This window comes from Daphnia pulicaria, chromosome 11, assembly GCF_021234035.1.
Source record: "Daphnia pulicaria isolate SC F1-1A chromosome 11, SC_F0-13Bv2, whole genome shotgun sequence".
Taxonomy (NCBI): domain Eukaryota; kingdom Metazoa; phylum Arthropoda; class Branchiopoda; order Diplostraca; family Daphniidae; genus Daphnia; species Daphnia pulicaria.
In genome coordinates this window covers 2,394,600-2,418,443 of record NC_060923.1, presented here as the reverse complement: position 1 = coordinate 2,418,443, position 23,844 = coordinate 2,394,600, and the positions used below count along the sequence as shown (strand labels likewise).

The 23,844-nt window shown below is 39.8% G+C and overlaps 4 protein-coding genes across 4 annotated transcripts; 1 reads left to right on the top strand and 3 right to left on the bottom strand.

The window, feature by feature from the left end:
- Positions 1-444: 444 nt before the first annotated feature.
- Positions 445-2,243, bottom strand: LOC124315391. The gene is made up of 6 exons (XM_046781044.1): positions 1,898-2,243; positions 1,659-1,812; positions 1,413-1,588; positions 1,152-1,346; positions 836-1,087; positions 445-766 (listed from the first exon to the last, which is right to left on the bottom strand). The coding sequence occupies exons 1-6, from the start codon at positions 2,078-2,080 to the stop codon at positions 599-601; spliced, it is 1,128 nt and encodes a 375-aa protein (XP_046637000.1). The 5' UTR covers positions 2,081-2,243; the 3' UTR covers positions 445-598.
- A 3,188-nt stretch (positions 2,244-5,431) lies between these two features.
- LOC124316026 lies at positions 5,432-8,471 on the bottom strand. The gene is made up of 10 exons (XM_046781763.1): positions 8,408-8,471; positions 8,021-8,343; positions 7,697-7,952; positions 7,498-7,618; positions 7,169-7,424; positions 6,678-7,101; positions 6,485-6,610; positions 6,132-6,416; positions 5,876-6,067; positions 5,432-5,821 (listed from the first exon to the last, which is right to left on the bottom strand). The coding sequence occupies exons 1-10, from the start codon at positions 8,469-8,471 to the stop codon at positions 5,640-5,642; spliced, it is 2,229 nt and encodes a 742-aa protein (XP_046637719.1). The 3' UTR covers positions 5,432-5,639.
- Positions 8,472-13,977: 5,506 nt separating this feature from the next.
- Positions 13,978-21,659, top strand: LOC124315451. The gene is made up of 5 exons (XM_046781129.1): positions 13,978-14,342; positions 14,413-14,579; positions 14,705-14,864; positions 21,117-21,262; positions 21,399-21,659. Exons 1-5 carry the CDS (start codon positions 13,988-13,990, stop codon positions 21,576-21,578), a joined length of 1,008 nt encoding a protein of 335 aa, XP_046637085.1. The 5' UTR covers positions 13,978-13,987; the 3' UTR covers positions 21,579-21,659.
- A 1,511-nt stretch (positions 21,660-23,170) lies between these two features.
- LOC124316025 (glycoprotein-N-acetylgalactosamine 3-beta-galactosyltransferase 1-like) lies at positions 23,171-23,844 on the bottom strand. The gene is made up of 2 exons (XM_046781762.1): positions 23,498-23,844; positions 23,171-23,414 (listed from the first exon to the last, which is right to left on the bottom strand). The coding sequence occupies exons 1-2, from the start codon at positions 23,842-23,844 to the stop codon at positions 23,252-23,254; spliced, it is 510 nt and encodes a 169-aa protein (XP_046637718.1). The 3' UTR covers positions 23,171-23,251.

Below are 23,844 nucleotides of genomic sequence, written 5' to 3'. Positions count from 1 at the left end.
TACAGTGATGTATTTAAAAAATGCTCCACACAAATTGTATATTCAAAATGCTACAGGCTGAATGGCTGATCGTGTTGTGGCTTTCTTTCAGGAAGGAAGGGAAATTGGAAAATTGATTCTTGGGAGGAAAACTCTCACCATCACATTTAACCATCATCTCCATGCAGAATCCATTGATGAATAATGTGATAAACTGTTGAACCTGCATGTTTCACGGGTGACATTCACCAGTGAATAGTTTTAGTGAGCTATATAGACATATTTGACAGGAAAGCAGAATCTCTTGAGGTGTATACTACTTGCACTAGCTGCAACGTGTAGTTCTGACGCTTGTGCATTTAACTTTGATCACGACACGGCGATAGTGGCCGTCGGTTGCCATTATTTCATGACTTCGTTTATTGCTTTCACGCCATAATAGCGCAATAACTGAAGCAGTATTTAGTAAATGCCATGAAATAATTGAATTTCTTTCGTTTGAAACCTGTTGATGCAGGCTATTACAGCAATTGATGAATACATATACGCCCATTTTTACGTTTTTGGACGATTTTTTCCGGAATTGGTTCAAGGTAAATAAGTCTTATTATTAGCCTATTTAATAGTCTTCGAACTTTCTCAAGTCGTCCAGGAAATCCTGGACGTAAACTACTTCATGAGAGAATTTCATTTCAATCAAACCAAACTTGACGAATTTGTTCTTCTCCATCAATCGAGTCATGGCGGCTTCACCTTCTGGGACGTGATTCCATTCCACAGTCAACGTCTCCATTACAATAAAAAAATAAAATTAGATGTTGCACATCCAACCGGAAATCAATTTACTGTCAAATACCTTGATGTCGACTTTGTGCCAAGGAATGGTGGCCAATATTTTGTACTCGGAACCTTCGACGTCCAAACTGAAATAGTCGACTCGAGTTCTGCCCACAGCGACTAGCATCGAGTACAGCGGGAAACACTGAACTTTGTAAATGTTTTCTGAGCCTTTTGCAGATTCCGTCTTTTTCTTGTCCGACGTTTGATCCGAATTTTTTTGATCCTCTAGAATCGATCCCAGAGTCCCGACGGTTGCGTTAAAATCAACCTACAAATAACAAGTGAGACATCAAGATAATGATTTCCCAGCTAAAGTAAACTATCCGACTTACTTCCATGGGGTAAGGTTTGGTGCTGAGACAAACGGGCGAAGTGTAGGCTCGACGATTGCGGTTCACGAGTTGACTGTGCGATATTTGATCGGCCTCGATGAGCAGACCACTCCACTGGAAGGATCGCTCCATGTATAACGTGTTGGATAGAGTTTCGCCGTCATACGCACCGCACTCGATGAAAAATCCTTTAGTCTACAAAAGAAAATATAATAACAATTGAAGAATAATAAAACTGAATGAGAAAATAGTATTAGTCACTTGATTGCGCAAGATCCTTAAAATTCCCTGAGCTTGGCCGTCAGAGGGATCGAGAGTTTGGGGATCGCCCAGTCGATAAGGAAGAGTTTTGGACGCTGGTTGGCGCAGATATTTCTGCTTGATTAGCCGAATGACACACGGATGGTCCTGTTGCAGTTGATTCTTGTTGGCATACTCTGAAAATCCAGTTCATATAACAATTACAAACCTGCAGGTCGAGCTGAATAAGGTGAAACTTTAAATTACCTTCAGTACAATCGGCAGGCGAGAAATAGTTGTCATCCGATTTCTTGACCCATTTTTTGCCGAACGTTTCTTCCATCAAATTGAATTTCGGATGAGGCACAGCATTCTCATCCCCGCCAGACTTTTGATTCCGTGGAGGAGACTCAGGAGATAACTGTTCCAATAACATTTTAACGTGCACCAGGAAACAATTAATAAATATAATGTTTCGTCCATCAATTACTATGCACTGGACTTACTTGTTTTGGCTGGTCTGGTGGCTGGGGCGACACGATTTGTATTGGATTTTCTGCTGCATAAAATGAGTCCACCACGACGAGGCTGAAGATGTAGATGACGATTAAGAGCAAAGCAGGAAACAACAGCCGAGAAAGCGACAAAGGAAAACGAAGAACAGAGCGAATTGGAAAAAGTCGCATCATTCTATCCTTTCACGTATTAGAATAACTTAATCGCTACTACATGTACGATAGTAGTTAACGTTGCTGGTAATACCGCACACTGACGGCTGGTTTGTTTTCACTTTCCTCTCCTTGTTGTCCCTGTACAATCGTTCGTTGCAGTCCGGGAATAATACTTTAATCTTGTGTTCACGAAAATTCATGATGGCGGTGAATAGCCTAAGGTTAAAGCCTAAGGTTAAAGCCTCAAAGTTCTATGGGGCGTTGCTTTTTTAAATAAGCTCATTATTCTCATTGGTTATCAGAAAAACGAAGCTCCGCCCGAATGAAAGTAATTTCACTTGCAACACGACATTCTTTCATCTACCCATCGACGTGTTTATTCATTTGAAGCATCTTAGGTAAAACGATCACATCTATTGGTGGTGCTAGTCAAGAATTAACCGGCATTATTCCACAGTCACACATCAATCAAAAATCTAGCAGGTCTCAGGTATAAAAAGTACTAACGAAAATTAACCCAAGCGATGATACTGAGATTGCTGCTGATGAAAGATCAATACCAGCACAAGAAAATTTTGCATATCTTGTGATTACGATGGCTGACCTGAAATCTACACAAAGGAAAATGTTATACAGTGTAAACAAACCCCCATTGCATTGACAGCGAGGCTTAAATGATAATAAATGCCTAGTCAGGAACATTTAGCAAATTTGGAACATGCAGGTTTCTAAGTTCTCATAATCATTCTGCACTACTGGAATAACATCCACTCGATTCCGGCCGGAGAAAGAGCTGGACGGGCCGGTCGGGATTGTGTTTGGCCGCCGATTCCGGCGCAGCTCTGCTGCAAATTCAGTTGGGCTTTGCCGCTCGTTTCGTGGAAGAAGATGCAACGATCGTTGAATTGTCTGCCGTTGAAAGGTGTCCACTGGCTGGGCAGGAGATTGGCCGTCATGACAAGGCCGTCAGCAGATGGCGGAGGAGTTAGGACCAAACTGTCTATGCACAGGGACTTTCTCCGGTATGGATTGAAAGTGATCATAAGCTCGTGATAGGAAATCGTCAGAAGGAAAAATGAAACACAAAATGTTATCCAGCACACAAGGACCAACAGCAGCACTGGTTTTCGGCGACGATTAATTAACTCCGCCAATAAGAATTGAATTGATTTACACAAGATCATGATGGAACACACGGTCGTCTCAACGCAACTGAGACTGCGTATAGGTACATTCAACAAATGCTAGATAAAAACTCATGTGAAAGGCTAAAGGAAAAAAGAAACGCCGTAAGCTCATTTTTTAAAAGGTAGGCCTATATTTGATACTCTTATTTCTAAGTAGGAAAAGATTGCTATGACTTTAGATGTAGACCTTATTCCATATGTTTTGCGAATATTATTTTTGGCTTCAACACTTAAAAATGCTTTGTAAGTTTATTGTAATCATCTTTTACTGAACATTTTTCCATACTTTTAATTTCGGTGGGTAAAAATGGCTTTAGGGTATTAGAAATCCCCCCATGCGATGGAATTGTTATTCTGTATGTAATTTTGTTATCAAAAGCCCATCGATTCTGTTTCGTTCGACCTTTCTTCGCATTCTTTCCTGTTTAATACCGCGGGGCTAATGATATTACGGTAGGAAAGAAGGAAATAAGATGTTGGTACGTGCTGGAGTCACGGTCAAAGTGCCTGTGGAAGCGTTGGCCAGCAGCTGGCCTTGATACAACACATTATTATTATGCAATCGCATATTTGACTGGAGCGCTTTTGATCAATTGAATCTTATTTTATTTTTGTCTTATTAGACTTGTACAGTGAAATTTGAATTTTCACATTTGTTCTTATTCTTCACATAAAACAGGAACTGGCGTATGACTGGCGTATGAACTGCGTTCACTTTCACCATAGTAAAATTGCATAAGGCGAATTGATTGACAGAAGAGGATCATCGTTTATTATTATTCGTGTTAACATGTGAAAGATTGCCATTGTACCAGGCGATTTCATAACCCAAAGGTCCCTCTAATGGAATCCGAACGAAACTCCCGACGTACCAGGGATTGTACTCGGAATCGAAGCGGATCATCCCCATCGTCTCGATGGACCTCAACAGTTTGGCCCATTGGCGGTGCTGGTCCAGCGAAGCTTCGAAATCCATGTGGACTTCCATCGCCAGCTGCCGGACGTTGGACAACATTCCGGAAGTGATTATTTCCGGCAGAGCGATCCACTCGTCGAATTCGACGTCGATTTTTAAATAGTCGATGATCCTGCGGCCGTGACGGGCCGACAATTCCTCGTAGATGGACGAAAGTGAGCGGATCGTCCAATTGTAATCGGCGTCGTGTTGGTCCCGCTCGCCCAGTCCCCATTTGAAGAAATGGACATTGCCGGGATTGTGGTCGTAGTGATCCTGGCCGGCCATGGACGGATCGAAGGCGTACACTTGGCAACCGTAGGCCGAAATTTGCTCGTCAAACGACCACTCGTTTTTAATGCCAAACGAGTAGACGAGACATTGGTCCGGAATTGGCGCCACTTCCGGGTCGAGGCACACCGATTTCTGACCGTCCCATCCGGACGGATTTGTCCTCATCGTCCCGCCAAAGTCGTTGACCAACTGGCAGGATTGTCGGTTGCTCCATTTCAAGTACTGCATGATCTGGGCGCCAGTTAATGTCGTCGAGTCCAGGAGATTGTCCCAATCGGTGGTGACGGAATTGCTGCTGGGATGCCCATCATGCTGGATGTCATTCCGGGCCACATTGACAATCGTCGATTGAAACACTTTGACGAAAAATAAAACAGCCAATGTGGAAATAATGACGGCCAATGTGAATAACCTTTTTGCGTTAATATTCCGTTTCCAAGTGAAACCAGAATAAATGGATGACATCATCGTTGAGCGTATAAAACTATACAGCGCACCAAGGAGATAAATTCACTGTTACATGTTACACTGATATCTATATTGCTCGGTTCACTTTCTTTCTTGGCGATGAAATAAAAGAAAAAGACAAATTCTGAGCAATATATCAAATCTTACGTCGATTTGATGCACAGGACGAGGCGAAAAGACGCAGACAGTTTCAGTGTCGAATTGTAGATTCTTTTCAATTTTGACCGTGGGCTACATGTTGCTTGAAGTGATAGAAATGGTCATTATTATATAGCTTTTCTTTTTTGGTTACAACTGTCTAGCTACGCGTATACAAAATTATAAATCAATTAATACAATCTCAGCATGATACACTCATGATATCATGAGCATGGGCCAATTCAGGTCCATGATATGTCCCCCGAGGGATTAGATTAGATGAGGTCAACTTAGGTATATCATATATGTATATATTATTAGGGTCGATGATATTGACACGGACTTTCTCTTGTCAATTAGGTTTTTTTTTAGGCTATTGACAAGATGTCCGCTTGGTGGCGCTGCTTGAGTGACTGACGGCAAAAACATGAATGTGCACGAGAGTGCTTTGGCATTGTGATATGTTAGTTACAGAGTTGTTTGTTGTTTTCCTTCGTTGAAGGATTTCAGTTTAACCTGAATCAATTGTTTATTTCTACTTTCGACAGATTGTACAGGTATAATTGCTTGATTGTGGTTTTTTTTTAATGGCTTGACAGCTGTAGTGATGCCACAATTGGCATGACTCACAGAAAATCCAAGGTTCTTTTTTGGTGCCTTCAGGTTTGCGGCAAGTTGGACAGATGTATTCCAGTGTTGTTTGATTTCGTTCATGAACTAGTGATAAATTTGAATAGTATCTTTTTAAATTAGTGATAAGATTATTTTTACTGTTTGTCATTAGTTGTTTCCATCCTTCTTCAGTGAAGAGGTTTTGAAATGATTGTAATACGCTTTGTACATCATCTTCGAGAACTGCTGTACTCATTTGGCTGGCATGGGTGAGATGTTTTCGATCAGCTTTTTGTTGGTTGAGTAACAGGTAGTGAGATTTCTCTTTTCCTGTTGTCCATGAAAGAAACACTACAAGAATAGTAATTCTTAGAATAAAATCTATAGAATATTCAAATTATGATGTAGTTTATACTTCTATTTTTCTCGTGTGATTTTTTTTTCAGGAATGGTTTGGGACTGTACTTGTATTTATCAAGCTTTTTAGTTGTTCTTGGTTTACCCTGTCGTCTTTTTATGTTTACAAGTTTCAATTTTTTTAGTTTCTTCAATCTTTCACTGTTTTTTTTGTTGACGTCAGGTACGACTACGAGTTCATTCACTACTTCTGTGATTTGTTGAACCTCTGTTTCCATTTGCTGTTGTTCATCTATATTATGCTGATTGGAATTTAGTTCTTTCGCCATTTTCGTGATGTCGTCTGTAGTTTGAAAATGAGATTTCTTCAATTCCATTAATGTTAAGTTATACACTTTTGCCACAGGTTACCTTCTATGTTTAAAGCTAGTTGTTCGTGTGTTTCGCATGCAGTGGAATTTGGTATGGCTATTTGCATAAATTGCTCATTCACAAGGTTGGTTGCCTCTTTCTCTTCTGTTGGTCTGATCTTTTCGTCTGTAATTGGAAAACGAAAAAGTTAAATAAACCGGTTTGTAAGAAAGCTGTTTCTATTTTATTTTACTGAAGTTGATTGTGATGTTATTTTTCGCACACTCGATCAAGTGTTTCATGGCGTTCAGTTGGCCTTGGAATGCCGGAATCGGTAGATTTGTTAACGTATTTGCCCATTCTTTTGCTAATTCGTTAGCTTCCACCCATAATTGTTCTCTAGTGAAACTTTTTGCCTTTGTGCGTTTCATCTTTACTGTTATGGAGTCATTGGTGGGTTCCTCAATTTGGTAGGCTTCCTGACTTGGTATTTTTTCGACTTTCCAGCAGGAGTTAAAGGATTGCTGTGGAAGACATATTTCCATTTCTGTTGCTACGTAAACGATGTGAGTGCACGGAAGGCCGTAGGACATGAAGAAATGGCAGGTACATGATTGTAGGTTTCCTTTGATTTCATTTTCACCTTTGTTTGAAGTGACGCGATATACGTCGGCAGACTGAATACGGTAACAACTTAGTTGAAGCATTATTCCTTTTTTTAAATTAATGATATATGCATGTTACTTTAAAAATTCCGTAGGATGATGTTTTGTTCATAGCTATTTCAGCTTGTATTAGCTTCAGCGCATATGGAGTGATTACTTCTGAAAATGCTTTCAAAAGTGGGTGAGGCTTTGATGTAGGGAACTTTACTCTTGCTTCTCTTGCTTTTCTATCAGAATCCATCGTGCGAAGAGTAGAGATGTCAAGAAGAACTTGCACTATTTGGTGAAACTTTACTTGTCTGTGGTTTATGGTTTTCTTGATTGTTGAGTGAAATCTAAAAAAGTTATCGAGGACAAGAATATAAATTGATATACTAACACATTGATTATTGCTTTAGTAAATGCTACCTTTCAAGTCTGTTGGTTGTTTTGTTACCCTTAGTGAATAAAGTAGTGCGATAGAAATCGCACCAAACGTTTCTTATGTTGAACCATTGTTTTTTGAAATAGTCTCCGAGATTGTCTTCTTCTGTTTTTTTTTTTTTTTAAATACACAATAACTCTTTGGATAATGAATAAGTTATTAAATTAATTCTTTCGCTGTTACCTATATTACAGAGGTATTGCTCCTCTTTTTTAATTTGTTCTTCAGATTCAGCATGCATTGCTCTCTGAAATGATTGATAAATTTCTTCTTGGTGATTTGTTTCAAGTTTCGCTTTATTAAGTCTGGTATCAACGGCGCAATCAACGTGAAATTGGCACAAGAGACTCGTAGCGTTTGGAAATACGGTTTTTATCCCAGCGAGTTCTGCACAGTCTTTATCGGTTAAAATTACGTTCGTTACAGACACATCGTTATTCTAATAAATAGGAGTGATGTTTAGTCATTATTCAATATTCCAATTTTTGAATTTAGTACGGAGTTTACCTCAGCGAACGTTCGAAGTGCTAGCGTAATAAAATCTGTTGTTTCTTGTTTCATCCATGCGTAGTAGATGGGCTGTCCAATTCCGTGGTTGTCTTCAATCAAAAGAGTATATAATGGCATGCCCTGAACGTTGGTGCAGTAAGTGCCGTCAAGTTCGAGAGTTTGTCCATACAAACGATACAGTTCTTTTTGTTTCGATAACTGGACGCAAATAAGGTTGATGTTGTTATCGTCATCATGAAATACTTTAACTAAATTTCGTGGATCATTAGCATAGACATTTAACAGTTCAGCAGTGTGATGCCAATCATCTTGTTTAAAACCTGGATCGCGGACGAAACGATTGTTGAACAAATTATGGTTTCTACAAATTATCATCATGTTTACCTTGAAGTTTGCATTTCATATTTTGGATATCTTTAGTAGATAAGGCTTCTCCGAACTCCAACATGAGATTTTTTCTGATATGATGTGGTTGTGCTCCAGTTAATAGAGCTGTTTTAGTGAAAGTTGAAGCCTCAGGATTTAGATTTCTGTAAATTTAAGTGATGGCACATGTATTTATTAGGTGATAGTTTAACGCATTTAGAAGCTGAGATTTTTAAACTATACTTACTTAGCTTTGCGATATGTTTTGATGTCCTCAGAAGAGATTGGATGATTTTTGTGTTCCAGAAACAATGATGTTATTGTGAATTTTTCAAGACCTTGTTGATAAACCACACGGAAGAAAAAGGGGCACTCACACGCAAAAACATTTTGATTCGGTCGTTTTCCAGTCCCACGATCACGATGTTTGCCGTGATGGCAGCATACAATTGTAGCGTTTTTGTACCGCCATTTCTCATCACATATTTTTGATGCGGATTTCACTGTTTTGTTGTAAGTCTGTATTGTTTGGCTATCTGAAAATTTGAGTGGATAGAAGAACTCGTTCTTCAGTCTAGTCATGAGAGTTTCAATTTCTTCGAAATTACTAAACGTTTTTCCGATTTCCAAATCAAGTATTGGAACCATTTTAAAAATTGCTTAATTGTAATTCAATGAAAACTAGGATACGGTGAGCATTCTTTGTTTATATTCTAGATTTCAAAATGTATTCCTTCCACATTTAGCAACAACTGTGTTAGTCTGCACAATTGTTATATGAGAGAAGACGTATTGTGGTCGTCATTAATGAATGGCTTTCGACGTTAGTATTCTTAGAATTATTAATAGAAGAACGGGATTGCAAAACGAAAATAAGAAATGTTGGAAAATTAGTAATATTTTCACTTGACTATAAAATGTAACGAGGTAATATTTAAAGACAACACGATGGATTTATAGTTTTTAATGAACAAATTCGTAATTTTTTATTTTGCGACTTCTGTTGCTTTTTCGAGTCAATCATTATGACAAGTTATTGTAATCCTTGCTATTTCAGTTGTTTCGGGAAATGCGCATTTCAACATCCTTTGCCTTTTTTGAGTCGTCAGCCATTTGGTCGTAGAAACGTTCTCCCCTTTCGCTGGCTGAGATGATGTTGTTATATTGCTGTATCAACATTATTGATACGGATTGCATTCCAAAACGCTCGATAATCTTGTCCATTTGTTGAATAGCATTATTGCGATCGTACATGATTTGCTGTAGAAGTTGCTTGGCCTTATTGGTGCGTAAATCCATCAGCTGACGATGCATTCTTGCTACGAGAAATCTAGGTTTTTCTTCTTGCCCAACTAGAATGGCTGCTTTCAGCGAATCTTCGTTTTTTCTCATCAGTTTCCAGATATCGTACGTGGCGATTCTTGTCGATTTTGTTCCAGCTATGTACTGTGAAATCATGTCCATCTAATTTGATATGTTTTTGAATACTGGATTAATCGCTCGATTTTTACAACAAACGAAATTATATTATTTTTTACCTCTTCCTCAAATGGGGTTGGTTCTTCGAGTCTGGAATCATTGCTGGAATCAATGGTGATGCTGCTAGAAACTTCACTTTCGGTATCGTCCTCACTTTCGTTGTGGTCATTGATGGCTAAGTCTGCCTGCGGAATGATGTGTAAGTCCGGATCAGCATCTATTACGTTCTGAACGTCAACGGCAATTTCACCAATCGGTTCTTCAATGTTCATGTTATCCCTTTCGATGTTGAGTGCGATAACGATGTCATCTAGATTATTAGAATGGTTTAACGAATTTTGACCAATTAAAACTCCATGGAGTTGCTCTTCGATTTCATTCTTTTTATTGAAAAGAGGATCCTCCTCTTCGTGAATACTCAATGCAGTCATTTTAGAAACGGAAATAAAAAAGAGACGCAAGTTTGTTTTCAAAATTGGAAATAAAAAGAGACGCAACTCACTAATGTTTTGGTTGGAAGCGCAAACTGTTCAGTCTTAGCTAAACGTTGACTATCGAATTCTTTGTTTCTACGTTGTCATTTCATCATATGATGAAAAGAAAAGCATATGCTTTTCTTCGTATGTGATCTCCTGGGACCAACGTCGGTCATTGCTTATTTAGAAGAAACATTAGTCTCATACATTGTTCACTGTTTAGCAACTGTTTGAATCCGCGTCTCAATAAGTTTGTGTCGTTTGACCAATTTCAAATTAACTCTCGTGATACAATGGCGGAATCATTGGATTTATCCATTCAAAGTCGTCGATTTCAATGTGTGTATCAACACGGTGGTTCGTTAATAGCCGCTTTTAACCTTCTGAAGTCTCTACCAACCGTAAGCTTTGCTTCCAGAAGTGACCGTGTTGTTTATATGGAAACTGTAAGCAAAAGGAGAATTTCCTTTTTCTCGAGTATGAGTGATTTGTTTGTTGACGCTGAATGTGTGTCTCATTGTTCAATGAAAGCAGAAGATGTTATAGAATCTTTCGGAAAAGCAATGCGAGCTGCGGCTCGTGCTCAAGGTAATCAACCACAACATTTAGTTAGTCTCTATAATCAACTCCGAGAAGGAGAAGTCCCGCTTAATTTCACTGGAGACATTGATTACATTGTAAACAAAGACAAATACGAGTTGGTAATATCTAATGCCTACATGGATAATAGTCGTCAGTCATACAGCCTCAATCTTCGGCCTTGGCAAAGGTGTGTTGTAAATGCCTTGTCCACCCAAAATGATCGTACTGTTTTGTGGGTGTTTGACTATGATGGAAATTCTGGCAAGACAGAGTTGAGTCATTATTTAATGTACAAATTGAATTATCAAATTCTGAAAGCAGCAGAAGCTCGTGACGTTTGTGGTATGATCGAAAGTAATAGTAATGGATTTGTTTTTGATTTTGCTCGGAGTGATGTATCAAAAATTAATGATTTCTTCTCCCTGATCGAGGATTTAAAAGGTCGCTTTTTGATAAGTACTAAGTATAGAGGTTCTGTCAAGACCCCGCGTTCTAATACAGTGGTTGTGTTTGCCAATCAGTTACCAAATTTGGAATTACTTAGTATGGATCGTTGGTCATTTTTTCATCCTAAACTCGGGTAATTTTTTTATTATAATTTTGAATTGATATAATTCTATAACCTGTTTAATTTTTAGACATGTTGGTGTCAAATGTTCTGGTCAGAGTAACAAGGGATCGTTGTATAATTGTGAAATATCCCAAATCAACTCCTGTGACGATTTAGAAACAGGCTTGAAGATTCCGCTTAAGAAAACAGACAAGGAAGCTTACGAAGAGTACATCAACAATTTTTTTGTTCGAAGTAATATGCAAATGATTGCTTCCAATGCTCTTGCTTTCCCTAATGCAAGAATTCACGCCAGTATGATTATGACTCTGGTTAGACAAAAGAAATTTATGGAACTTGAATCCTTTCTCAAAGAGCAAGATTGCTTAGCTAATAGTATTACAACGCTTGACAATCTCTTTGGTGTCACCAGCTCTTCTGTGGTGTCCGATTCGTCTTCTGATGAATGAAATGTTCAACCCGTGATGAAGCCTACAATTTATCGTTGTGATGAATAAACTTGTCACGTTAATTAATTTTGTGTCTTGAGTTAATTCACTTTCTATGGCCATCCGATGAATAAACTTTTCACGTAAATTGAATTTGTGTCTGAGTTAATTCACTTGCTATCTGGCAAAAAAAGAAGTACTATCTGTCAAAAAAAGCTATGAAATGTTCTCCAGACTCTAGGTTGCTTCCTTGCTTTTCCTTGATTTTGTTTATGTTATTCACGCCATCTGTGGTCATACTTTTGAACTAGTAGCTGTCAAAAAAATCTCCGAAATTTTCTCCAGACTGTAGGTTGCTTCCTTGCTTTCTCCTGATTCTGTATAGTAATAAAAGGCCAAGACATCGGAATGAAAATCGATGTCATATTTATGGGTCACTCCAAGTAGCGCCACCAAGCGGATATTCTGTCAATAGTGGAAATTCTACGTGTCAATAGCTTTGACGATATATTAGATAACATGCATGTGGCGAATACATTAGCGGCATTGGCGATATACACTCTCATTATCTAAACTGCACAGCGGCGGTAGAGTACTTAATTCGGGTGTTTTAAGTACTCTTTTTGCACTGAACATTTTTAGTACGTGTTTTAGGGTACTGAAAAGGAGAATTTTTGCACTTAATGTAAAAATTTTACACTTAATATGGAGAACATACTTAAATAATCTTAAAATAATGTCTTTTAAAACAATTAAGTACTTTAAAAAATGTAAGTACTCTTTGGCAATGTACTTAATTTAATTTGCATACTTAATAAGTTTTTTAAATAAGTGCCCAATGGATTTAAGTACCTTTTCCTCCTTAACGTACTAGGTAAGGTACTTAAATCCATTGAAAAAACTTATTAAGTATGTAAATTAAATTAAGTATACTGCCAAAGAGTACTTAAATTTTTGTAAGTACTTAATTGTTTTAAAGGACACTTATTTTAAGATTATTGAAGTATGTTCTCCATATAAAGTGTCAAACTTTTACATTAGGCAAGTGCAAAAATTCTCCTTTTCAGTACCCTAAAACACGTACTTAAAATGTTCAGTGCAAAAAGAGGGTGGTAGCTGGTAGGAAGCGAATTGGAAGAGAACTTTGAACATTTGGAAAAATTTCTAAGTCCCAAGGCCCGTCGTGTAAAAACATTCAATTGTGAAGTACAATTTAAACATATAGAATGGCACAGCGGATGAGCATCCGACTGTGACCCGGGAGTCCCGTGTTCAATACCCAAAGAAGTCTTAGCTGTTATTTTTAAAATAAGTATTTTAAGTAGGAAAAAATGTAAGTATAAATTTTAGTTTAAGTACGTTGATACTATTCAGTAGGCAAATATTACTCACAAAACAACATACTTAAATTATCTGAAATTTCAAAATTTAAGTACCCAAAAAATTAAGTACTTCCTGGCCCCCGTTTTAGTACCCCAATTAAGTACTTTACCGCCGCTGTGTGCTATTTAGCGTATTATTTGTTTCCGCTATACTTCATTAATTGAACTCCCAGCATTAGTTAAGGCCGTTATAAAACCAACTACAACATTATACCGCATTATACCCCAACTTTAAACAAGGCGGAACCCAAAATTTTAGTTCCTTGAGTTTTTTTTTCGAATATTATAAATATAGTTGTCTGCTGTTCGCCAGGGTTCGGTTGACACGGCCAATTCTCCAAGACAGCCATGAATACTATTCTTGTTGTAAATCACAATTAGTGTTTTAAGTTTTAACTAACGTTTCGATTGGTGTTTGACTGTGAGAAGAGGAACCTATATTAATTGCCGTATCGCCATCATAAGGCGATTAGCATCAATAACGAGTTCAGCCTCGGGACTGATTGCTAATGTATTCCTAACGACATTATCGCATCGCATGACTAGGCTATAAGACCTTAGGCTTTCTATGATATTAGAAAGTTGCCCAGTTATATCCTGCCAACATCCGTAGGTATATAAGGGCGACTCCAACGAGATCGCGCATACGAGATAGCTATTTGGAGCCTGTCAAAGAAAATATGTTTCGAATAAAATATTGTCATAGATTTGTCCGGTTTTGCCATAGAGCACCACGAATTTATATTTTAGCGAGTGCGTTGGTGATTGTTTTATTCGCTTTATATCAGATGTGCGGATTTCAAATTTGCAATGCCAAATATCAGTTAGGAAAAAGATCTCTAGCTGTTTCTCAGCATCAATTTCAAAATGTAAAGAATTTCAATTCAGCTTGCAGTCATACTGCTGATATGAGAGGCCCTCATCAAAAAATCATTGCATATTCCATTTATGGAGACTTCTCGCGAAAGGACATTGTTCATAAATATTTGAAGCCCTTCAGAGAGACTCTCAGTAAGATTCCCTACATCTACCCCGGTAAGAGAATTTATAAAACACACTAGACAATGTGAACATTTCTTGTGAATATGGACTGTCATATTCTGAGGTTGGACTGTAAGGATTTATCACAACTTGACAACCAACGACGACGAGTCTTGGGAAATCCTGAAGAACACCTTGGACTTGGGCGGAAGCCACGTCGATTTGTGCAATGCGACAGAAATTATCAAGCAGCGAAATTTGGCCGATATATTTGCCATGACCTGGCGCTGGGTATAATAACCAATAACTGGCTTAATAATTATGTTATTAACATCCTAACAGTCTTAGATTATAACGAGATTTTAAATCAATTAATATATCTAACTGACTTATGCAATAATTTCCGATATTAACAGTTACCTTTGCTGGATGACATGGTGGACACGCTAATGTCGAGGGACTCGGACAGTCAAATAATACCTCGTGAACAGGATGCCGTTAATGAATGGCTAGCCAGCGACAGAATTTTCCATATAATGAGAGACCATCATTGGCACTGCCGATTTATTGTTGGGTGTGAGTGCGGATGTTTCAATACTCACTTCATAAAATTATTTTGTCTAAATTGTACCATAGGCTATATCGGGCTATATTCTTTATTGGTCCGATATAATTTTAAGATAGAAAAGCAAGCTTATCAGCTCGCCGAATGGATAGTCGTAAGCCAGTTAAAAACTGTCTTAAATGACAAATTCAGGACCTATTTTGTATTCAAAAGTGACGTTACGTTGTTGAGTGACAAAGGCACACGAAAAGCGAATTTGTGAGACAGCAAAACAGTAAGAAAATAAAACAAATTTATTCTGGGTTATTTTCAAACCATTGATCTTGTGTAACCTGACACAACATATTTAGCCGTCTTTCTTCCATCTTTCTAGCAAATAACCCATCGCCAGTCGATATTTTCAATGCTCTTTGATAGTCAAATGGCAAGACGGCCAAATCACTAATGTGTCTTACCCTTGAAAGAGCGACGAAAGTCAGGCCGGCGGTTTCTTTGGGACCGATGTCTACAACAGTTTTGCCTAGAGTTTCTCCTTGAGATTTCCATACGGTCATCGCATAAGCCAGGCGAAGGGGAAACTGAATCCGGACGGCTCTCGTGTCATCAGACCGTATGGATATTGCCGGGATTGGTATACAGTTGTGAGTTGAAATGCCGTTATTCATGGTTGTAGAGAAGAATTGAGGACCGGTATAATCAGGCCATCTAACAACGATGAAATCAGGCAGATCAACATTGGGCTGTTTGGAATAGACGATGTCAACCACGGTACCTCTGGCACCATTAGTGAGACCCACATCCGTGTTGATGTTGGATGTTAACGTTACTTGGGCTCCAATCGCAAGGTACAGTTCAACTTCAAGCCCTCGAAACTGATCAGATGGCTTTGACTTGCCACTTGAAGGCACATTTACCGACCGTAGTAGGGTGATTGGCATTTGAAGTTGTGGTAATTTAAAGTAATTCCTGCGATTAACAGCTTCGTTGGTGGCAAACAAGTAGGTCGCATCTTCAAAATCAGTGCCAAAGTTGGCAATGGCTTCCGGATTCCTTGCTTGAAGGAATTTCCACTGGTCTATGGAACAGTTTCCCTCTCTCAAAGAGTTGAGTGTGTCCAGGAATGTTTGCTGGTCAATGTCGCCATCTTCTACTTGTTGTCGTCGAACTTCTGTCAACTTGATGACGGATTGGAAAGCCAAGTAAGCGGCCCGACCCTCGTTGGCAAACGGTGCTGTTGATTGGGAATAGAGGGAAGGAGCAGCCACAGGAGGAAGCTGAGCTGGATCTCCAACCAAAATAACAGTCAGCCCACCACAAAAAAGGTTGTTGCCTTTAGCTTCACGAAGACGAGCGTCAATTTTTCCAAGCATGGTCAAGCTCAACATTGAATATTCGTCAATTATGATAATTTTAACATGACGAAATTTCTCTTGAAGAGCTGCCAGTTTCGCTCCATTAAGAGGGCCAAACTTTGTGCCTTGGCCTTTTTCTACTGGAATTTGAAATATCTTGTGCAAAGTTTCACCGCGGATGAGATGGGCAGCTTTCGCGGTGTAGGCCGAACGGACGATATGTTCTTTAGGGACAGCACTGGAAATTGCTGAAATAGTGAAGGTTTTGCCAGTACCAGCTGTGCCATTGACGATCAATAACAACTGTTTCCGAGATTGCAGAGCCTCAACAACCATATCGAACCACATTCGTTGTGAACGATTCAGTTGACTGGGACTGACAAACGGTAAATCTGTAGAATCAGTGCCGAGATCTCTTCCGTTGGTTAGATGATTAACCACCCAAGTGCTTCCACAGGCCAATTCATGTGGAGTGTAATGAAGCTGAAGACTAGTCAGCCAAGGGAAAGAACGGTCAATCACAGGTAGATCAGAACGAACTTCTTGTTCGCCAGCAGGTCGCATACCGACCGCTTGCTGCCATTCAAGTTGATTAAAGTTGTCGTTTTCAATGTTGTCTTCTTCCTGGAGGTCATCAGCTGCCTGATCTAATCGACTTTGTAATTCTTCGTCTAAGTTGAAATATTGACGCAGTTCCTGAGCTGCAGTCAATCGAAAGTCTTGCCATTGGCGTACGACAAGGTTGTCATCCAAAAGCATTGGAATAGATGATTCCGTCCATGGGAAAAACTTGATTAGCGAATATCGGCAGAACAGATGGTAGGTAGCTGACGTAGGAGAATTTCGATGCACCGGGAATGTCAAAACAATGGTCTTGTCCGGCTTGGGATTATTTCTAAGATTCCCTTTGACGACAGTGAAGTGACGACAAAACTCGATAAAATTGGGTTGATCAAGATTCCAATTGGGGTAGGTGTTTTGTTCAATGTAAACATGACGTTTGGCAAAGTAGGTAAGCAGAGTTGGTCGAGTTTCCAACTCACCAGTCGTTGGATTTCTGAAGACTTCGTTTACAGTCAGGTCCAAAGAAACGTTGACGTAATTGAAGGATGATTCACAGTGGTGGCCGGAAAACAAAATGCGCGACGCTTCACCTTTCCCGATGTCACGATGGCCAATGGAACGAATGATAGAGGAGCGAAAAGCGGAGCCAGCATTATCTGTGACATCAGCCTTGTTGATAATCGTTTTGATCACTTGCTGTAAAGTGTTTCCAGACCGCTCTTGTTTGCTAGCATACTTGACCATGTAGTTCATTGCAGCGTGATGATCAAGAATGAGCTGAAGATCTACATTGGCACACCAATGTTCCAACATTGATCTGTTGTGAACATTCATGTACTTGTCGTTTCTTTTGAGAACAATTTTCGCACGAACAGAGTCTGTGTTTCCGATTTTTTCAAAAACTATTCTCGATTCACTAACTAGATCAAAAGGAAAGTGGAAACGACATTTGCCGTCCTTCGATTTACAGTAACCGTCTGGTCGACAGACGTGACGTTGAACACAGTTTGCCAATCTTTCGAAGAAGTCGTCCATGGCTGCTCCATCGTTCAAAATTGACGAGACATTGCTTGAACACGGATGGGGAACTGGTACTTCAGCATTGAACGGGTTGACTGGATCAGACCGAGTATTACAGGCACACAACAGAGTATCGGCATACTTTAGAACCTTGAGTTCTGCAAGAATGCCGGCTTCAACTAGATCTTGCTTTTCTTGGACGTCTTGTTCGCTAAGGTTTGCTGTGTACTGTGGATCAGCTAGTTTTTGCGCCATAAGTCGGCCAGCGTAGACTTTAATCATTAGGTCGGCAATCCCCGGGTCGTTTTTGAGCTTTACAACACCGTGGGCATGAATGGCTGTTCTTGATTGCCACTCGAAACGATACCAAAACCATTCGAGATCCAAGACACCACCGAAAAAATGTTTCATGAAAAGACGTAATTTTTCGGAAAAGTACCAGTCTGCTAGATGTAAATTTGCATTTGTACTCTGGTAGCGAAGTTTTGGTTCAGCTGAACCGTTGGGCATGAGACGATGGAGGTCGTCCCAGTGATTGTCAGCAAAGCTAACAGTAAAAAAAGCCGTGCCAAGACCTTTCTGTTGCATTATAGCCTCTAATTCTCTCCGACGCTTGCTCCAGTAGGCGTCACTGCCAGTGACATTGGCTGTATAAGAGTACATTTTGCTGATGACCGAGTCAAGTTGACCGTTGGCAGCCATAGCCTTAAGTTCCTCCATAGACAATGCAGCTTCTTCGGGATTTTGTCTCAGAAAAACGGAACACTGCCCAAGGGCTCGATGGCGTCGTATGCGATCAACCGACCAAAAACAGAAGCGCTCATGTTCAGCAAACGGATAATACAAATACTCGTTTGGATGAGATTCGTCGGGTTCCTTTGTACAATCAATCTCGGCATATTTCATTAAGTGGTTAGAAGCAACGAGTTCGGATAGGTCTTGTCTGCGACCTTTCTTTGTTGGGTCAGCTTGCCCAAGAGGAAACAACTTGATGAAAGCCAGAGATGCAAGACCAGACATGACCTCAAATTCGTTGATAGGCTCAGTTGAAATTGTTGGCCAATTAACCGGATCGAGCGCATTTAATATTTCATTTTGTTGAGGAGGCCTGATGTTGTTTGAAATGACGAAAGCGACATCAGGAGGTTGTGGCTGATCAAGAATGTCTTCTGATGGAACATCCCTTGTCATGGCTCCTTCGTCAGTGACATTCAATTCATCGTTGTCGCTGTCCATCGTCGGAATATTTAACAAAGGTCCATCTTCGGGCAGCAAATCACAGTTGGTCTGGCTAAAAGTGATACGATGTGAAGCAAAGCCTGGATGGTTCTGAATGAGAAATCGGCCAACTGCTTCAACTCGTTTACGGCAAACTTTGAATTCGGCACAGGTGTTGTCCACACCTCTCCTTCTTATGACGAGGCACGGAAGTTGCTCTGCTGTGAGAGGAATCTCTCTGATGAATCCGGCTACGTCTTGTTTGAAATTTGCCACGTAGCCACGAGAAACATGTCCACCAGAAGGTAGCCGGAAGACAGACATGATGGAAATTACTGGCGAGAGAAGCATTTCTTCAAGAGGAGTAAGTTCCCGAAAGTGCTTCTGAATTGCTAGTGGAATAGATGAAAAATCACGCACCATATCATTTTGAATGCCAAAAGGGTTGAATTCCGTAAGTTTCTTGCAACGGCAGCAAATGTAGGGATCGACAATTGCATCTGTTGTAGGCCACAATTCTCGACAGTGGAGGCAATGCTGCTGATTTAATTGATGCAATTCAGAATGGAATTTTTTCATATGCTTGTCGACGAAAGGTTGCTTATGAAGCGGTCCATTGACGGAAGCATCAAAAACATCTAGATATTCTTCTTTGGAGATTTGACGGGTTTCCCTAGATCGTCGTTGAATACTTGCATTACTTTGTCGCCTATCGTTAGCTTCATCTTGGGTTTCATTGGATATTCTGGCGGCAAATCGAGCAGCGGAAGCAGCAAGTCTAGCAGCAGTTTGTTGAGGACACTCGGCTTCTCTGTCGAATGTATGCCTCAGAGCATCTTCAGCACGGCGATTAACAGTCTGTTGTTCAGACTCGGCTGATCGTACTGCAGAATTCCTGAGAGCATTTGCTTCAAGTCGAGCACACCGCTGAACTTCAGACTCGGCTAATCGTGCTGCAACATTTCTAGCAGCATTTGCTTCAAGTCGAGCACAAAGCTGTACTTCAGACTCTGCTGATCGTGCTGCAGCATTCCTAACAGCATTTAATTCAAGTCGAGCACACCGCTGAACTTCAGACTCGGCTGATCTCGCTGCAGCATTCCTGACAGCATTTGCTTCAAGTCGAGCAAACCGCTGTTCTTCAGATTCCGTTGCTCTACGTTTGGCTTGCCTAGCTGCAAGTTCATCCTTTCGTTTTCTCTTAGAAGACATTTTGACGTTCGATAATCCGGGAATAGATTTGACTATTGCTTTTGGTGTGGTAAAAAAAACAATCAGGCAGAAACGGTGTTTTTGTGTGGTAAAAACAGTCTGACAGAAACGGTGTGTGTTTGGCACCCTTTTAAAATCAACTCGAGTCGAATCACCCTTATATAACCTCGTATCAACACTTTCTTTCGCAATTGCAATCCTGTGGGATTTTTCTGTCACAGTTCAATATCCTTGCAAGTTATTTTCGTTTAGTTTGCTCAACTCAAATGTTCCTATTTTTACAAATAAAGTTCAATAATTGAATTTAAAAATAACCATTTTTTAGTCAAATAACTGCAAAACATAAATGCAAATCTGGTTGTTGCGTCATGGATGGGACATCAAAGATTGCGTCATCACGGCGATACTACGGACATCTGGTGGTGATTTGTTTGGGCGGAATATATTCGTAAAATTATTTTACTCATGTTTAACCATCCATTACGAATATATTTCAATAAAAATTATTCGACGAGAAGGATGAATTTTTAACTTAACACTTTAAATAAATGACACTTACATATGTAGTGGAAAGTGAAATTTAAACCTAAGGTGAAAAGTTGTAGTCGCCACCGCCAGATGTCACTAGTCGTTAAGCAATTATTTTAACAGTTTTTCATTAATTACAGAAGAACTAATTAAGTAAATGAAATTATTTTTGTTCTGGTCGCACCGCATATTTTTTGTCTAATTTTTAAGACCAAAAAGTCTGAAATGTGTCGTAAAAAGCCCGAGCTATGGAGCGTTACATACATACATACATACATACATACATACAGACAAAGTGACATGGCTTTTTTTTTTCTGCGTATGCGATTATTAGCTTCGCCCTTCGGGCTCGCAATAATCAACTAATAGGTTGTTGGGGAGTCAAAGTCAGCCAGGATCGTTCCACAATTGTTGGCGCCGCAAGGAAAATGTTTACCGAAAATCATTTGCACGAATACGACTACGACCAGAAACTGTTAGATAGGCTCATTTGGCCGGTAGCTACTACTAATATGGTACTAGCTTATTCTTTATTTATACCAATTCAATAACTTTATAGAAACATACCGTAAATGGATTTCAAGCATAATATTGATATGTCATGGCCAATGTAAGTAAATAATAATTCTAAATGCTTTGCATAATAACCAGATGGCTCACGATAGCTATTGCTGTAAAGTTATCCCAGAGCCGAGTCAACCGTACCCGACGAGGAGAAAAAATGGGCTATTCATCGGATATAGGGCAGTACCTGAAGAAGAGCTCCAATATCCATGCCCGAAAGAATGTCGTCCAACAACTGATGGTTTTTCAGAATGGAATTTTTGCTAAACTTGGCTTGTTACAAATCTGAATTGACGCTGGTTGGAGCAGATATTTCTGTTTGATTAGCCGAATGACAAGCGATGGTCCTGTTGCAGTTGATTCTTGTTGGCATACTCTGAAAATCCAATTCATATAACAATTACAAACCTGCAGGATGAATAAGGTGAAACTTGATGGTTATTACCTTCAGTAAAATCGGCAGGTGAGAAATATTTGTCTCTTGATTTCCTTTGCCTATTTTTGCCGTCGTTTCTTCCATCAAATTGTATTTCGGATGAGGCACATTCTCATCTCCGCCAGACTTTTGCTGCAGCGAAGGAGACTCACGAGATAACTGTCCCAATGAATTTTTACGTATGCTGCACCAGGAAACAATTAATAAATATAATGTTTCGTCCATCAATTATTAGGTAGGCCTACTGCACTGTTAATAATTGCTCACATTTTCGAGACGTACAGCCTTTGGAAACCGGGCACCTGCTGGAAACGTAAATTATAGTCTACGAAAATCGAGACGTGATTTACGTCTCGCCACTTGTGAGTAGGCCTAATAATCATCGATTCATCGATTCTCAAATAAAAATTAGACTTCGATAGCAATTGAATACGGATCTCCTGCTTCGCAGTCTGATGCTGGTACGCTGTGCCAAACTATTCTGCAATATCATCCTTACCTTTTCGATACGTTATTATGCTACTTTTTGAAGTAGACAAAAGGAAGGGAAAAAGTAGGAAACAAGAAATTAAGAGTGTACATTTTCGGTCGAGATTTTGCTATTGAAAATCGAAGGTTGAAACCACCGAAGCGGATCACCTACCGATTTTTGATACCAAGTAACAATTTTCGGTAATATCAGTTTACTCAGAAACGAAACCTTTCTTAACATGTGGACTTACTTGTTTTGGCTGGTGTGGTGGCTGAGGCGAAACGATTTTTATTGGATTTTCTGCTGCATAAAATGAGTCCACCACGACAAGGCTGAAGATGTAGAGGACGAACAAGAGCAAAGCAAGAAACAACAGCCGAGAAAGCGACGAAGGAAAACGAAGAACAGCGCGCGAATGGGAAAAAGTCGCATCATCCTCCTTTCACGTAATAGGTAGCCTAATAGCTACAACACGTATGACAGTATGACATATAGTTAACGTTGGTAATACCACACACTGACGGCTGGTTCGTTTACACTCAAGTCTCTCCTTCTTTTCCCTGTATACAATCGCCCGGGCTGTTCAATATTTTTTAGCTGCTGTGCTCACGAAAAATCATGATGGCGGTGAATAGCCGAAGGTTAAAGCCTCGATGTTCTGTATAGGGCGTTGTTATTTTACTGAGCTCATTATTCTCATTGGTTATCAGAATAAACGAAGCTCCACACGAATAAAAGTATATTATTCCTTTGTAACACGACATTCCTTTCATCTGCCCATCGGCGTGTTTATTTATTTGCCCTGCATCTATAAGGTAAAAACGATCAAATGGTGCGATAGTAAAGAATTAAGGCATACATCTAATTAATTCATAACATTGGCAGGCATTTTCAAATGGTAGCGCAAGTGTTCGTAAAAATAAAAGTCATGTCCACGCAGATTGGCGGCACTGATTTAAGGACAGACGTGATCTTGTTGGATGTCGGGGGATGCCTCCAATTGTCGCAATCAGCTGGTCCTCCGCCCGGGTTTCACCGCCGAAATTGGCGCACCAGTCGGCGGATGGACTCTCGACTCAAAACGTAAGCGTCGCCGATAATCTCCGAATTATTTCTTTTGTTACCAGCCATGTAACAGGGTGTGGCAGGGTTGTGGGTTGAGAGCATCAATTTCAATTGGTCGACAACTACGTAACTGACAGGGTAGAATGAAAGACCGTTTATATACAAGTGAGAAGCGAATTTTGAAATCAATTTTCTAATTTTGGGTAAACTCACGTTGCGGCGTCAGCTTTGAGGAACCAATGCGAGTCATTCAAATAATGATCACGCAATTGTTTCAAAACGTCCAATGTCGTCCTGGCAAATAAACGGACGATTCCAGCACCAGCATCACTTTTACCTTCAGCTCGATTGTTTGCTGGTCCCAACGGCGAGTCGGAGATGAAAATTAATTTGTCGCACCGTTTCCCCCACGTCTCCCGGATCAAATTCTCATTTTCACGACTAGTGGACAAAATCCAACACAACAGGCGAACGTCTAATTTATTTGGCGGTCCCTCCAATGGACCCGTACGAAACGACAAGCTGATTTTTAGCTTAATTAAATAATTACAGCTATCCAT

What these genes read in the sequence shown, in the direction of transcription:
- LOC124315391 (XM_046781044.1), bottom strand. Translation starts at nt 2,080, where the DNA reads ATGATGCGACTTTTTCCAATTCGCTCTGTTCTTCGTTTTCCTTTGTCG. An exon ending in GCCTGCCGATTGTACTGAAG is followed by an intron (nt 1,589 to 1,658) that starts GTAATTTAAAGT and finishes CTGGATTTTCAG; the next exon opens with AGTATGCCAACAAGAATCAA. An exon ending in GGCACAAAGTCGACATCAAG is followed by an intron (nt 767 to 835) that starts GTATTTGACAGT and finishes ATTGTAATGGAG; the next exon opens with ACGTTGACTGTGGAATGGAA.
- LOC124316026 (XM_046781763.1), bottom strand. Translation starts at nt 8,471, where the DNA reads ATGTTGGAGTTCGGAGAAGCCTTATCTACTAAAGATATCCAAAATATG. An exon ending in CACTTCGAACGTTCGCTGAG is followed by an intron (nt 7,953 to 8,020) that starts GTAAACTCCGTA and finishes CCTATTTATTAG; the next exon opens with AATAACGATGTGTCTGTAAC. An exon ending in GCAATACCTCTGTAATATAG is followed by an intron (nt 7,619 to 7,696) that starts GTAACAGCGAAA and finishes AAAAAAAAACAG; the next exon opens with AAGAAGACAATCTCGGAGAC.
- LOC124315451 (XM_046781129.1), top strand. Translation starts at nt 13,988, where the DNA reads ATGTTTCGAATAAAATATTGTCATAGATTTGTCCGGTTTTGCCATAGA. An exon ending in GATTCCCTACATCTACCCCG is followed by an intron (nt 14,343 to 14,412) that starts GTAAGAGAATTT and finishes TCATATTCTGAG; the next exon opens with GTTGGACTGTAAGGATTTAT. An exon ending in CGGTAGCTACTACTAATATG is followed by an intron (nt 21,263 to 21,398) that starts GTACTAGCTTAT and finishes CATAATAACCAG; the next exon opens with ATGGCTCACGATAGCTATTG.
- LOC124316025 (XM_046781762.1), bottom strand. Translation starts at nt 23,844, where the DNA reads ATGGATAGCTGTAATTATTTAATTAAGCTAAAAATCAGCTTGTCGTTT. An exon ending in CTCAAAGCTGACGCCGCAAC is followed by an intron (nt 23,415 to 23,497) that starts GTGAGTTTACCC and finishes CTACCCTGTCAG; the next exon opens with TTACGTAGTTGTCGACCAAT.